This window comes from Podarcis bocagei, assembly GCF_964188305.1.
Source record: "Podarcis bocagei genome assembly, chromosome: 13".
Lineage (NCBI taxonomy): Eukaryota > Metazoa > Chordata > Lepidosauria > Squamata > Lacertidae > Podarcis > Podarcis bocagei.
The window spans coordinates 17,452,692-17,467,775 of NC_138138.1; the positions used below are offsets into that span (position 1 = coordinate 17,452,692).

Below are 15,084 nucleotides of genomic sequence, written 5' to 3' on the forward strand. Positions count from 1 at the left end.
TTTGTGTTGTTGTTGTTGTTGGTGTCCTCTCTTGAGGTGTAAGGCTGTCAAAGGCTAGGAATTATACTATAAATAAAACTCTGCTAGTACATTAACTTTATATAGATTCCTTAAATCTCCCATATATTCCCAGAACAAAATTTTGATGTGGTCTTAAGATTAAACTATAATGATCCAAATCTTTTGTTGTGTTCAAACTCAATCTTCTTTGGGAATGCGTATTTTGGTAAAGGGCCCCTTTAAACTGTTTTGGTTTTTTTTTTGGGGGGGGGGGGAGGCAGTCTCCTCACTTTCCTCCTGCTCTGCTTCCTCTGCCCATTGATCTTCCTCAGCCCTCCAGAAAGAGAGAGCTGCCTGCTCCGACAAATGGCTTTTGGCCTTGTTTTCACAGTAACTGTTTCTTGTGTGCTGGCCAAAACGATCACGGTGGTTGTGGCCACCAAATCAGGATCCAGAATGAGGAAATGGGCGGGGAAAAGACTGGCTAGTTTCATTGTTTTTTCTTGCTCCCTTATCCAAGCAGGCATTTGCACTTTGTGGTTAGGAACCTCTCCCCCATTCCCTGATTCCGACATGCACTCAATGATGAGGGAAATCATTCTAGGCTGTAACGAAGGGTCTGCTGTCATGTTTTGCTGTATCCTGGGCTACATGGGCTTTTTGGCCATTGCCAGCTTTGTTGTGGCATTTTTTTGCCAGGAAATTGCCTGAGTGCTTCAATGAGGCCAAATTCATCACCTTCAGGATGTTGTTGTTTTGTAGTGTTTGGATCTCCTTTGTTCCAGTGTACCTGAGCACCAAGGGGAAATACATGGTGGCTGTGGAGATCTTCTCCATCTTGGCCTCCAGTGCTGGTTTACTGGGCTCCATCTTTTTCCCAAAGTGCTACATCATTGTCTTGAGACCTGATCTGAACAGCAAGGAGTGCTTAATAAAGAGGAAATAATAAATTATCCTATCATCCCCCCCCCCCGCCTAGTAGAATGTGGGCAATATAATCTCTCATTATCCTTATTGTATGATTATATTTTTTTGTTTAGCTGCAATTGCTATGTGCAATTTATTTGAAAATTCTCTATGGTCACTGTCAGATAGGTTTCCCTAATCATTTTGGACTTCATGGACTCCTTGCTGTTCAGGTCAGGTCTCAACACAATGATGTAGAAAAGGTGGAGCCCAGTAAGCCAGCACTGGAGGTCAAGATGGAGAAGATCTCCACAGCCACCATGTATTTCCCCTTGGTGCTCAGGTACACTGGAACAAAGGAGATCCAAACACTACAAAACAAGCTCCCAAATGCTACATTAGAGACCTGACCAGAATATCAGAGAGCAATTAATAATAAAGTGAATGAAAGAAAGCAATATTTTTTTTAAAAATAAATAAAGCTGCCTTCCAATCATCTCTTTCCAAGTAATTTTCTAGGTTTATTAGTTCATTAATGGTTTAGAAACATTTATGTCCAATCTTAGACCTCCTATACTTGCAGAGCAGGAAGTGCTATAAAAAGAATGCTGCTGACATATCAGCAAGAATGGTATGTCAGCACAAGTATGAGGCCTATTGATTTCTCTCATGTAAAAAGAAGCAGCTGTGAGGGAAGTGTGACTGGATCTCTCTGCACACAGAAGTCTTGACACTCCAACAGTTTTATAATCTTTAGTTTATTACGATTTACACAAACCTTCCGAGAGCCTTCGTAAATCAGTCCTCCCTGGAACTCTCAGTTGGTGCTGCTAATTGCTGCTTCCTGCAATAACACAGGAATTGAGGTGCTTTTACAACCTTCTTATGACCTTCCATTAATCTCCCGAAACGACTTGCGTGCGGAGACTTCTGGGCCCTCTCTGCCTCCGAGCCTGAAGCCTTCCAGTTGTTCTGACTCTGCCTGTGCTGCTCCCTCCTCCTGCATTCTTTCCCAGACAAGGTCCTCCTCCCCCTCCGTGGGCTGGGAATACAAACCTCTCCTGTTGTCTTCCTTTCCTCCTTCCTCTACAGAGCCTTCTTCTTCACGCTCAGCCTCCAGCCTTTCCTCCAGCTCAGCATCGCTGGTGGGGCTCATGGCAGGGAGCTCAGAGTACTCCGAGGGCTCTCTGACAGCAGGGAACAAAAGGAAATCTAATGAATGAGATCATAAAGCTTGAGAAGAAGTGTAAAAGCTTTCTCACAATAATAATGCACAATAAAAGTAATGAGAATTATGAGAAAAATTTGGAATATACTGATCAATGAACTTCAGCAAACAAGACACCTCACCCCTAAATCAGAAGGGATAATAGAATAAAATTTAAGGTATATATTTTTCTTTTTTAATTGCTAAACCAGTGACTACAATAATGAAGAACGAGAAAATTATGTACTGTGGTAAACCATGACAATATTGTCTGTTGCTTACTATAAAGAAATAGAATACTGTATCTTATGATAGAGACTTAATGAAAAATTCCTTAGCAAAGTCTGCTGGGATGAGCAGGGTTAGTATCCAGTGGAGCCCCATCTGATCTATCCAGTACAGGCTGCTTTTGATGAAATGTCACAAACATGCTGTACTCCATTCTGTTGCTGTTCCTCACACAAAGGGACCTAGTTATTACCTCATATGTAATTATCACACTTGTCATGACCAAATCTCCTTTGGATAAGGTCCCCATAGATTTTCAGAGAACACAAGCAAAAGTCTTTAACTGGGTAGAAAAACCCTTCCTGCCATTCCAAACAAAGGGTGAGGGAAGAGTAAAAAACTAGATTTCTGCTTTTCTCTGGAAGAGTTGTAAGACAGGATTTTAATCTGCTTATTGGTAGATAAGTGCTGTTTATGCCAAGGCAGAATATTGTAGTGAGGCTGGTTCTGAAGCAAATGGCCATTTTCCAGATGGAAATAAGGGTGTCAGAAAAGATAAAACATTTGCCTCAGTATGCTGATGTTTATTCTGCCCATTCTCTTCCTTTTGCCACATACAGTGTGCAAACATACGACTAGTTGCACCATCAGTTATATGCTTAGGATTCCACATGAATACTACTGGCCTGGTGACCTCATCATTGGTGGACTTACCTCTCACCTCTTTGTTGCTTTGGATAAAGAAGACTTCAATGAAATGCTAGCCACACACCAACTGCTTAATCTCCTGTAAGAACTTCAAATATCAAATCACCAGACGGTACAGAATCATTCCCCAACTCTAAGTATATTTACTCAGAAGCAAGTTCCACTGATTTAAGTGGGATTTACTTTCAGGCAGAGGTTTGTGTGTGTGTGAAAACATTTGCAGTAGTTGAGGGAGGAGCTGGCACTGGATGTTTTGCTGCTATAGGAAAAACTGAAGTGTCCCTCAACCCTGACACCTCCCTGATTGAAGATCAATGCCCATTGCCCGCAAGCGCCAGAGAAAATGATAATAATGGTGTTGGTGATGATAAAATTAAAAAATATGGGGAGGGAGAGGGAAAAAAGTAGAATAAGGAAAATAAATTACATCCCCCTTCTGTGCAAAGCTACATGAAGCTTTATGTTAGGGTTGGCTGAGAGGGGATGAGGAGGAAAGTGACAGAGATCTGTGAGTGGAGAGGGGGGAGAGGCATCAAGAGAAGAGTGAGAAGGGCTCATTCACACTTAATTTTGCCCTGAATTTTCTAAAGCTCCATGTCTGGAAAGAACAGCCAAAATAGTGAAGGGGTTGAAGGCACTCTACTATAAGGAAAGGTCGCAACATTTACGACTTTTTAGTGTAGACAAATGGCAAGTAAAAGGAGATGTGATAGAAGCGTATAAAATGATACCCACTGTGTAGAAAGTGGATAGAGGGATAGAGAGCCAGTGTGGTGTAGTGGTTAAGAGCGGTAGACTCGTAATCTGGGTAACCAGGTTCGTGTCTCCGCTCCTCCACATGCAGCTGCTGGGTGACCTTGGGCTAGTCACACTTCTTCGAAGTCTCAGCACCACTCACCTCACAGAGTGTTTGTTGTGGGGGAGGAAGGGAAAGGAGAATGTTAGCCGCTTTGAGACTCCTTCGGATAGTGATAAAGCGGGATATCAAATCCAAACTCCACTTCTTCTGACTAGATTTTTTTTTTTTTGTCATTCCGTGAAGCTGAATGGTGAAATATTCAGGACATACAAAAGAAAGTGCTTCTTCACATAATGCACAGTTAAATTATGGGATGTGTTGATACCAGTTGTGGTGGTGGTGTCCAACTGGCATGGCCCTAAAAGAGGATTAGGCAAAGCCATGCAGAATAGGACTATCAGTGGCTGCTAGTTATGATTACTGCATACTAGATCCATTGTTGGAGACTATGTGCATCTCTCTACAAGTTGTTAGAAATATGTGGGTAGAGCGCTGCTGCACTCAGGTCCACCTTTTGGGCTTCCCATAATTATCTGGTTGGCCACTTAGAGGACAGAATGCTGGACTAAATAGGCCAGCAGGATTCTTCTTGCTTTCACGTTCTCTGGAAGCCCTGACCTGCTCCACAGTGTGCTGGGGTGATATGTAGGGGTGGAGAAGGAAACAGAAATCCTCCTGTCTCTGTGTTCTTCTTTAAGCCCTGCTACCATTTTTCCATCCTGATTCAAAAGTATGTAAAGAAAAGAATGCATTAGCGATGAGATACGAAGCCCTTCTTTGCTCTGAATATTGAATTGCACCTCAAAAGTGTTTGAAATGAAGATTCTTAAAAGCCCACTTCTCTTCTGAGGTGGAGTTCTTTTTTAAATACCACAGGTATTTAAGTCAGGCTTAGAACAAAGTCCTGGTTAAAAATATGTCACAAGTCTGAAAATGATGAGTTTTTAGATAGTGTCATCAAGCACATTTAAGACCCCAATGAAAATATCAGTATTGCCTTATAAGGGGTGGGAGAGAAATTATATTCAGCTCACATTTAAACATGAACCTGCCAAAATTTGCGTGCTCCAAAACAATGCAAGATCCAAAATACAGCCACCCTTCAAAATTCACACTTATCTAAATTTTGCAACGCGGTTCTCAAGCCAAGTAATGTATATAAAAATGCATATGCTGGGGTAAAGTGTCCACAAAATGCATATATTAGTGAAAGTAGCACACAAAACCACATTATTTTTGTGTAAATATGTAAATATGTGTATATTAGGCAAATTTGCATAAAATGTGTGTATTAGGAGAAAATTGCACTAAAATGCTGAAGAATTTTCATGAGGCCTGAAAAAAAATCCGTAGCATATCTCCCAAGGATACAGCATAACATTCTCCTTGCAGTGTGGTGCCAAAGAACTACCAGCATATTCTGGCCTTGGCCTTTGCTGTCAAGGAGATCAATGAGAACCAAAAGATCTTGCCTAACATCACATTGGGATTCCACATCTATGACAGTTACTTCAATCAAAGGATGACCTACTCGGCCGCTCTGAAACTTCCCTCCACAATTGTACCCAACTACAAGTGTAACACCCAGAAACATCTGATGGCAGTTATTGGGGGACTTGACTTTGATACCTCCATCTACTTGGCAGACATCTTGGGCATCTACAAGATCCCACAGGTAAGATACGGCCTTGGGGATTTCACATTCATTCACCATGATCTTTTCTATCCAGAGGTTCTGCACAATAGGTTTTGTGCAATAGAGAATTAGTTATGACTTACAAAGGAGGGCAGTTTGTTCAGTGTCTGGATTCCAAACCATTCAGGGCTTTAAAAGTCAATAGCAGGACTCTGAACTGAATCTGGAATTTGGACCATATGTCAAAAGTGTGCCAGCTGTCTCTGTACCAAGTTAGGAGTCCCCTAACCGAACTGAAAACCAGTCTCGAGCAATTTAATACAACTCAGGGAGTACTGCATGGATTGGCGGAACATTTCTGCAACCTATCATTAATTGAGGTATACCCAGCCCACTTTCCCTCAGCTATGCGGTTCTCTGGCAGCACCCCCAGATCTACCTCAGTTCCCCTGTGCCACCTGCCCCATCTCTCTAAAGTGTGCAGCTCAGAACTGGGTTTCTGCAATACTCATTGGCTGGTTAGGCCTGCCCCCTGGGAAATCCCTGGACCCAGGCCTGCAGTTCTCCACAGGCGGCCTCCGGATTGCTGACATGGGGCCATGGCCAGGCTGCAATGTAGGTAAGTGGACTTGCCTTGCAAATAAATTAGAATGAATGCTAAATAAATAGCTGACATCATCTAACCGCCCCACAAACTTTGTGAAAACAAATCATAATGAACATTCAATAATAAGATAATCTGGAAATGCCCTCATACCAGTGGCTGTTGGCGTCTCATCCTTTCCCGTCCCTGGCATGCTGCTATATCACTGCCTCATGGGCAAGAGAGTCTAGGGAAGATGCTTTTGTTTGACTCCCTTGTCCATGGGAAAGTGAGGTAAATGCCTACTGTCATTACAACTGTCTTTGCCACAACAGCCGCTAGAGATGCACATACCAATTCCTTCTACTATATTGATGTCCCTTTATTTCCTTCTAGCTCACTTATGGTTCCTTTGCCCTAGAGTATACCGATGAAAGCCAGTCCATTCCCTTTTACCGGATGGTCCCCAATGAAGCCCATCAGTACACTGGGATTATTCAGTTACTTTTGCACTTTAGTTGGACGTGGGTTGGGTTGCTCACTGGAGATAATCACAGTGGAGAGAGATTTGTTCAGACCCTGACACCTCTGCTGTCCCAGAAAGGTATTTGCTTGGCCTTCTCAGAGAAAACCCTGAAAACCACATATTTGACTGAGTATTATGCCATGTATTCCCAGTGGATCCAAATCTATCATGTTGTTATGGAAAGTAAAGCCAAAGTTGTTGTTTTCTATGGAGAAACAAAGTCCATGCTTGGCTTGCGAACAATGGTAGCACTAGGCGAATTGGAAAATGTGACCAAGACATCTGTGGGCAAGGTATGGATTCTGACAGCACAGCTGGATTTCACAGCATTGGCCTATCAAATGAACTGGGATATGCAAGTCTTCCAGGGTTCCCTCTCCTTTAAAGTTCATTCAAATGTTGTACAAGGATTCAAAGCCTTTCTTCAGGTCCAAAATCCATTTGAGGCGAATGGAAATGGCTTTGTCAAGCAGTTCTGGGCAGAAGTCTTTCTCTGTTTATTTCCAAACTCCAATACAGAGGAGCAGGACAGTGGAACCTGCACTGGAGAGGAGAAGCTGGAAGATCTCCCTTCGTCTGGCTTTGAGATGAGCATGACTGGCTACAGCTACAGTGTCTATAATGCTGTCTATGCAACAGCACATGCTCTACATGTCATGTTGTTGCCCAAATACAGGGCAGCGGTGGAAGGAGGGATGCAGGATCTTCAAATGCTACAGCCTTGGCAGGTAATGCCTTCAATGAGATACAATTTACTTGGCATGGACAGTGACCTGGAAATTAGTGTAGATTACCACCCAGCACTCTGATTGGATAAAATAAATAATTAAAAAACGTAAATACCCCAGAATTGACATTTAATTTGTCCATCCATGCTGGATGTTGGTTAAAAAAAAGATGCTGGATAGGAAAACATTATTTTAAGTTATCTTGAGCTCAACACTTGCTTTTGGAAAATGACAAAACAATTATTAAATCAAAAGTAATTGCCCCTTGCAACACAGGACTCATCCTTACTGACATTTAATGTAGATAGTAACCTTCCCACACCTCCATTAATTCTCCGTTACCCATATGACATTCTTCAAATCACTGTCTTCCCACACTTCCTTCCATCAGTCTGGACTTTCTTATTCTACGAATTCTTCAAAAAGAAACCGGCATGGGAAATTCTGGGTTGAGGGAGGGAAAGTTGAAGAAGGTAGTGATTTTGAGGAGAGTAGCTTTGGGTACCTCTAGATTCTCACTTTTCCTGAAATTTGCTTGCACAAAGCTTACTTAGTGGTCACGTCCCCAACCATTTTCAAAACCACAAAACATGTGACAAGGCGCTTTTATTTCTGCAAACCTAATATTCTGGCATGTGCATAGTATGTGGGGAAATTCTCAGTCTCAGTCAGTTTTATTGCACATAGCCAAAGGCTGCCCCAATGTACACAGAATTATTTGACAATTAAAAGAAAATATACTGAATTGGTAAAAAAAGACTTAAAACATTTATATTATTAAAACATTACATACTCTAAACAAAGCTAAAAAGTACCCCAATGTACAAATAAAAACATTAAACAATAAAATTCATACGTTAAAATCATCACATGGTCACTAATGTTAAAAACAATATCAATTAATACAGTGTGCAATTTATACTCAGAGTTTGGTGACAAAGATAGAGCATAGCCTGAGGTAGATAGATGGGATCAAATAAATTCATCTCCTTTACAGTTAATGGCTACCTTGGCTACATAATTTGCTCTAATTTTCCTAGCAGCAGTTGCAAAAAGTGCTACCCGCCAGGTCACATACTTATCTGTGTCTGCAAGGAGATATAACGTCATGTCAAGGGGGTTCTGGCCAGGGGACCCTGTAGTACCAAAAATCTTTTTCTTGCATCGTTATATAACGGACAGTGCAAGATATAATGTATAAGGTCCTCATGTGGAGAGATTCACCCCAGAAAATACTGTCCATTTGGAGGCATTACTTCATAGTTTCTGTTTTCCTTTCAATGCAGCTCCACCCCTTTCTTAGGAGTGTCTCCTTTAACAACTCTGCTGGAGAAACAGTATCTTTTGGTGAGAACAGGGAAGTAGAAGCTGGCTTTGATATTACTAACATGGTCACTTTTGCAAATAATTCCTTTGTGAGAGTCAAGGTTGGAAGGGTGGATTTGGAGGCTGACCCAGGTCAGGAATTCTCCCTTGATGACAACCAAATGGTGTGGCACAGAAGTTTTCACCAGGTGGGCCGTAATTCCAACATCCATGAGATATAGGAAAACAAAATATTACACACTTATCGATCATCAGCCCAGCACATACCTGGTTTTCCAGCATGGTTCAAAACATTTTCTGCATTACATTCCATGAGCTTGCTGGATCAGGCCAATGGCTGTCTGTGGTAAACCCACAAACAGGAACTGAGTACAAAAGCGCTCTTCCCTCTTGTGGTTTTCCTGTTGTGGCTTCATGGGTGCCTGAAGGGGGCTAAAAAATGGTCAGTTTGGTCCTGCCTTTGGAGTAAGTAGTTTAGTGTCTTCTTACTTCTAGCTGTGGGTTGGAAAACAGAAGGCAAACATGCTATTAATTTCTCTGTGCTAAAATTTTTAAGCATTCATTTAAATGGGCAGGACCAACATGGTTTGAAAAATACATATTGCAAGATAAAAGAAACTTAGAAATGCAAATATTAGGATAAGATAGACATTTAAATGTGAATTTAGTTGTGGATTAATGTGGAAATGGGATGTAGTGAATTTATGATTAAACACAGTGCCTTTTTTCTAAAAATTTTTTTAGGGGTACTCTCATTTTGACTCAAAACCACCATTTTATAGTTCAAATCGGGAAAAATAAATACAGTAAATGGACAAAGGTAGAAAGATTCACAAAATGTTTAGAGGTACAGGTATGCGTACTCCTGCACCCCCCCCCAGGAAAAAAGGACTGATTAAACATATGAAATTCATTTGGACAGGAAATATACTGATTTGTCCTTTCCAAAATGTCGCACCCTGCACCTCTAAATAAAAGAAGTACCGCAATTTCCTTCCAATCCTCTACCCCATATACTATTTGCCTTTTAAGGTTTTGTTTATAGAAAACAGCACATTTAGGGACAAACAGCAGCCAAGGGACACGGGTGGCGCTGTGGGTTAAACCACAGAGCCTAGGACTTGCCAATCAGAAGGTCGGTGGTTCGAATCCCCGCGACGGGGTGAGCTCCAGTTGCTCGGTCCCTGCTCCTGCCATCCTAGCAGTTCGAAAGCACGTCAAAGTGCAAGTAGATAAATAGGTACCGCTCCGGTGGGAAGGTAAACAGTGTTTCCATGTGCTTCTCTGGTTCGCCAGAAGTGGCTTAGTCATGCTGGCCACATGACCCGGAAGCTCACTCGGCCAATAAAGCAAGATGAGCGCAGCAACCCCAGAGTCCACCACGATTGGACCTTATGGTCAGGGGTCCCTTTACCTTTTAGCAGCCAACTTTGAGCAGCAATGCAGCCTGGGCCCCCAGGACAGATCAGCAGTGTGCTTTATCTTAAAAATAAAAGCCCTTCTCCAGTATTCCCAAAAGAACTTGTGAGGCTTCAAACTAAGAATGGCTGTGCATAAACTCCACCCACAATGCCTTCCTGTGCATGGCAGCAAGTGTGAAGGGGGCTTCTAACTGCATTTGGCTAAGTCGTTTAGAAGCCTCCTCCTCATATTTGGGAACCATGATAATCACACAAAGTTACAAATCACAAGGAGACTTCTAAGCATGTTCATTATTTCAGACCTTCCCATTCAGTATGGTAAAATTGTTGGTGGAAGAGGTATTCTCTTTATGTTTGGAGACAAAATGGGAAGAGTGGGTGAAAATTAGCCCCCAATCCCCTTCCCAGTTTGAGCTGTCATGCTTGCTTTTTGAATGCCTGAAGGGGGCTCAAAGATGGTCAGTTTGGTCCTGCCTTTGGAATAAGTAGTTTAGTGTCTTCTTACTTCTAGCTGTGGGTTGGAAACAGAAGACAAACGTGCTATGAATTTCTGTCTGCTAAAATTTTAAAGCATTTATTTAAATGGGCAGGTTCCACCCCTTTCTGTGTGCAACCCAAGTTGTCTTCCTGGTTCCAGCAAGGAGAAGAAGGAGGGGGAGCAATTCTGCTGCTATGATTGTGCTCCATGTCCTCAAGGCAAGATTTCATCCCAAAAGGGTAAGAGACACAAGAGGTATACCTTTCAAACCGTATGTCATGTTAGAAGTTGTTGAAAAGATTAAGCAGATAACTGGTACATATTATTTGATTGGAGAATGGCAGCACACATTTTTAGAGAACTGCACATACTTCAAGGCAACAGTATTTGGGTTATGTGTTGGTGAAAGGAGTGCAATTTAGATAACCTTCCCATTCAAAGGGCAACGAAATGAAATTTCTCCTCCATCCCTATTGAAAGACAGCCCCCATATAGGAATATGGACCTTTCTGTCAGGGAACTGACATCGGAGCCAGAGGCGGAGGGAAGGCTCCCAAGTGATGCTGGAGAGGGACCCAGCAGGGAGAGAGGCAGCTCATCAACTGGGGAAGGAAATCAGCGCAACACCAGGGATAAAGGGGGGCAGATGGGGGAATCGGCGAGAGGGCTCCAGGACTCTTCGCCGGACACCAGCGGGGAGAGCACGGGTCCTCCACTAACCACACCCTCCCTGCGCAGAAGACTTCCGCGCAGGGAGAGTAGGAGGAGACTTGGCGTCAAACAGCTTTTATGCTGGAAAAGGTTTAAGAAACGCCCACTGAAGGATTCTGCTAGCGACTGAAACAGCCACGAAGTGAAGGGCTGTCCAGACAGAAAGGTTTAACTAGGCAACCTAGCCAGGTGTGGCGGCAACTTACGCACGAGCAACCCCTATTATTATTACACTTTCCTAACAAGAAAAGTTTTATAAAAGATCTCATCTTTGTCAGAGATTAAAATCCAGCAATCAGTACTGAGGTACATGGAGCAATGAACTGAGTATAAGACACTTTCCTTAGCTCCCGTGCTGAACAATTCATAGAATTTATTGTTAGCCCCATTGACCAAGTAAACTGCACAATGTAGTTTATATTGGTGACAAGGAAAAAACAGGTATATAAAGGAGAATGCCAAGATCCAGGTATGGGGCAAGTACTCTTTGGTTAGAGAATCCCAGCAGAGATTTAAAATCAAAAATATTAAGAAAAGTAAAACATGGCAATATAAGCTGTTAGAGCTTTAAAATATGCCCTTCTAAGTTCTTTCCAAAAGACCACACATTGGTAAGTTAAAAATTGGGTTACTACTATTAAAATATCATGTTCGTGTGCTTTTCCACACATCAGTAAGAAAACCCAGGCAGTAAAACTTGGATTAGCTACAATAATAAAAGTACCTAAATTATTGGTATAAGGAGCACAAGAATGGCTTGTAACAGCCATGCAGTCTGATCTTGGAGCAAGCAGTTCAGACATCATCAAACTCTGAGCTTCTAAAGTAGAAGAAGAAGAAGAAGAGTTTGGATTTGATATCCCGCCTTTCACTCCCCTTCAGGAGTCTCAAAGCGGCTAACATTCTCCTTTCCCTTCCTCCCCCACAACAAACACTCTGTGAGGTGAGTGGGGCTGAGAGACTCGGAGGCTTGATTACCTAGTACCTCCCAAGATGAGCTAAGCCTGGCAGGATAGCTTACTCTATGGTCTTAACCCCTTCATTCATTAATTAGACTTAAGCCTGACTGGTTATCCCACAGCTTCTGGGGAGTTAGCAAGCCAGTACAGAACACCCCACATAACCCATCACACAGTGTTGAGGTGGGGTTCTCGTGCATCACTTTGAGTCCAGCCTGTTCAGAAACTTCTGTGATACTCCTAATCTAACCTGAAGAGATACTGCCAACATTAGTAGCTCTGCAACATATCTGAAATCTGAGTGTTTTTCCTCTCTCTCCAGACATGGATGAATGTGTGGCATGCCGTGAAGATCACTATCCAAATAGGGACCAATCACAATGCATTCTAAAGACAATCAACTTCCTGTCTTTTAAAGAGCCTCTGGGGATAAGCTTAGCATGTTTTTCTCTTTCTCTCTCTTTCCTCACATTGGTGGTCCAAGCCATCTTCATTAAACATCAGGACACACCCATTGTCAGAGCAAACAATCGGGACCTCACCTACACTCTCCTCACTTCTCTCCTGCTCTGCTTTCTCTGCCCATTGATCTTCCTCAGCCCTCCAGAAAGAGTCAGCTGCCTGCTCCGACAAATGGCTTTTGGCCTTGTTTTCACAGTGACCGTTTCTTGTGTTTTGGCCAAAACGATCACAGTGGTTCTGGCCTTTGTGGCCACCAAACCAGGATCCAGAATGAAGAAGTGGGTGGGGAAAAGACTGGCAAGCATCATTGTGATTTCTTGTTCCCTTATCCAAGTGGGCATTTGCACTGTGTGGTTAGGAATGTCTCCCCCATTCCCTGATTCTGACATGCACTCTGTGATGAGGGAAATCATTCTAGGCTGTAACGAAGGATCAGTTGTCATGTTTTACTGTGTCCTGGGCTACATGGGCTTTTTGGCCATTTTCAGCTTTGTTGTGGCCTTTTTTGCCAGGAAATTGCCTGAGTGCTTCAATGAGGCCAAATTCATCACCTTCAGCATGTTCTTGTTTTGTAGTGTTTGGGTCTCCTTTGTTCCGGTCTACCTGAGCACCAAGGGGAAATACATGGTAGCTGTGGAGATCTTCTCCATCTTGGCCTCCAGTGCTGGCTTACTGGGCTCCATCTTTTTCCCAAAATGCTACATCATTGTGTTGAGACCTGACCTGAACAGGAAGGAGAAGTTAATAAAGAGGAAATAATAAATTATCCTATCATCTCTGTTTTTATTCTAGTAGAAAATGGGCAATATAATTTCTCATTATCCTTATTATATAACTATATTGTGAGTGTTTTTAGCTGCGATTGCTATGTGCAATTTCTTTAACAGTTCTCTGTGGTCTCTGTGAGACAGGTTCCCTAATATTTTTGGACTCCATGGTGCATTTGGAAAACAAGCTGTAATGGATACCACAAAATATTGAGGCCTGAGTAGAATATGAGAGAATGATTGATTAGAAACCAAACGAGAAAACAATATATTGGGAGGCATTTTTTTAATGTAAAAAAGATTCATCTCTTTGTTCCTTCCAAATCCTTTTTAAAGTACGAAAGGGCTCAGTTGAGCTGCTAGTATCGTGATAAACAAGTCTCATTTATTTCAGTAGTTGCAGATAATATTTGCTAGACCATTTGTGGGGTTCATTTTTACTTAAAGTTTAGTAGATAAAAAAGTTAGGGTTTTTAATGGCCTTATATTTATAAGATGGTAGGTTTCCGGGCAAGCCCACGATCAATGGCGGTTGTTCGCAGGCCTCCAGGGGTTGTGAAGAAGTTCAGGCATGGGAGAGGTAGGGAATGAGGCATAAATCCTCTCGATGCTCTCCAGTGGGGTCTGGGGAGTTCACTGCATCCTGCAGTGTCGTGCAGTTCTGTGTCTGCCAATTTAGAAGGCAGAACAGGAGTGATCTAGAAGTGTGTCCTTGCCATGGACAAGCCTCTGTTACCGGCATGCTTTGTGGAAGGTTCCTCCTTAATCTGGATAATTGGCATTAATCAAGAGGTGCTCCTGAAGCAACATCTGCAAATGGGCTGCAATTAATCAGCTGCCCAAAGAATCAGGAAGGTATTTTGAACGGTTTTCGGAAGTTTGAGAATCCCTACAACAGCCGTGAAAGGAAAGGGGGAGGAAAAGGTGCTTTGCACTTTCTTATGGTTTTCTTTTTGTTCTGCTGTCCTCCTCTACACAATGAAGAGGTGTGTGTAGTTGCTACTTTGAAAAGAGGGGTGGGGGCTCCCAATTTATTCTCTACAAGGAATTTAATAAGGTTTTGCTATGCTGCCCCCCTCAGCTGAGGGTGAATGGATTTTATTTACAACCACTTCTAAATGGGGGTGTTGCTTGGGGGAATGCAGTGGGGAAAAGAAAAAATGACCCAAAGCTGGACAGTTGTTGAAGAGAGGCTGAATATGAGGAAAGATTTTGCGGTGTGTTGTGTGCCAAGAATGAATTGCAGAGAGGAATTTAATGGCAGAAGTCTGGAAAGTTCACTCTGCGAGTTATTTATGGCTGCGGTTCACGTGTTAGTTTGATAACAGCGGAATGGAATGGAATGCGACCTTGTACCACTCAGACAAATACTGCAAAAAAGGAGCAACAAGAGAAACAACTGAACTCTTTCAGCACAGCAGGTCTGGAACAAAAATGAAGATGAAAGAGTACACATGTGAAATGGATTATAAATATATAAGATGTAACTGAGGTTGCTGTTTGTAAGGTGAAAATTAGACAGCTGGAAGAGCAGCTTAATGACAAGTGAAGGATGTCAACTGGAGACTAAATAAGAAAGGAAGCAGCTAAAGGGGAATATGGTTCCAATAGGAACAGGAAACCTGATTTTAAGAAATTG

General features: G+C 42.4%; 1 protein-coding gene across 1 annotated transcript; it reads left to right on the plus strand.

Moving 5' to 3' along the window:
- Nucleotides 1-2,906: 2,906 nt before the first annotated feature.
- Nucleotides 2,907-13,437, plus strand: LOC308571366 (vomeronasal type-2 receptor 26-like; the record flags this gene model as incomplete). Its single annotated transcript, XM_081167019.1, has 6 exons — nucleotides 2,907-3,130; nucleotides 5,241-5,523; nucleotides 6,464-7,321; nucleotides 8,608-8,835; nucleotides 10,659-10,785; nucleotides 12,539-13,437. Coding segments are annotated over 6 exons (2,619 nt in total), but the record flags the coding sequence as incomplete, so codon positions are not given.
- Between the last annotated feature and the right edge of the window lie 1,647 nt (nucleotides 13,438-15,084).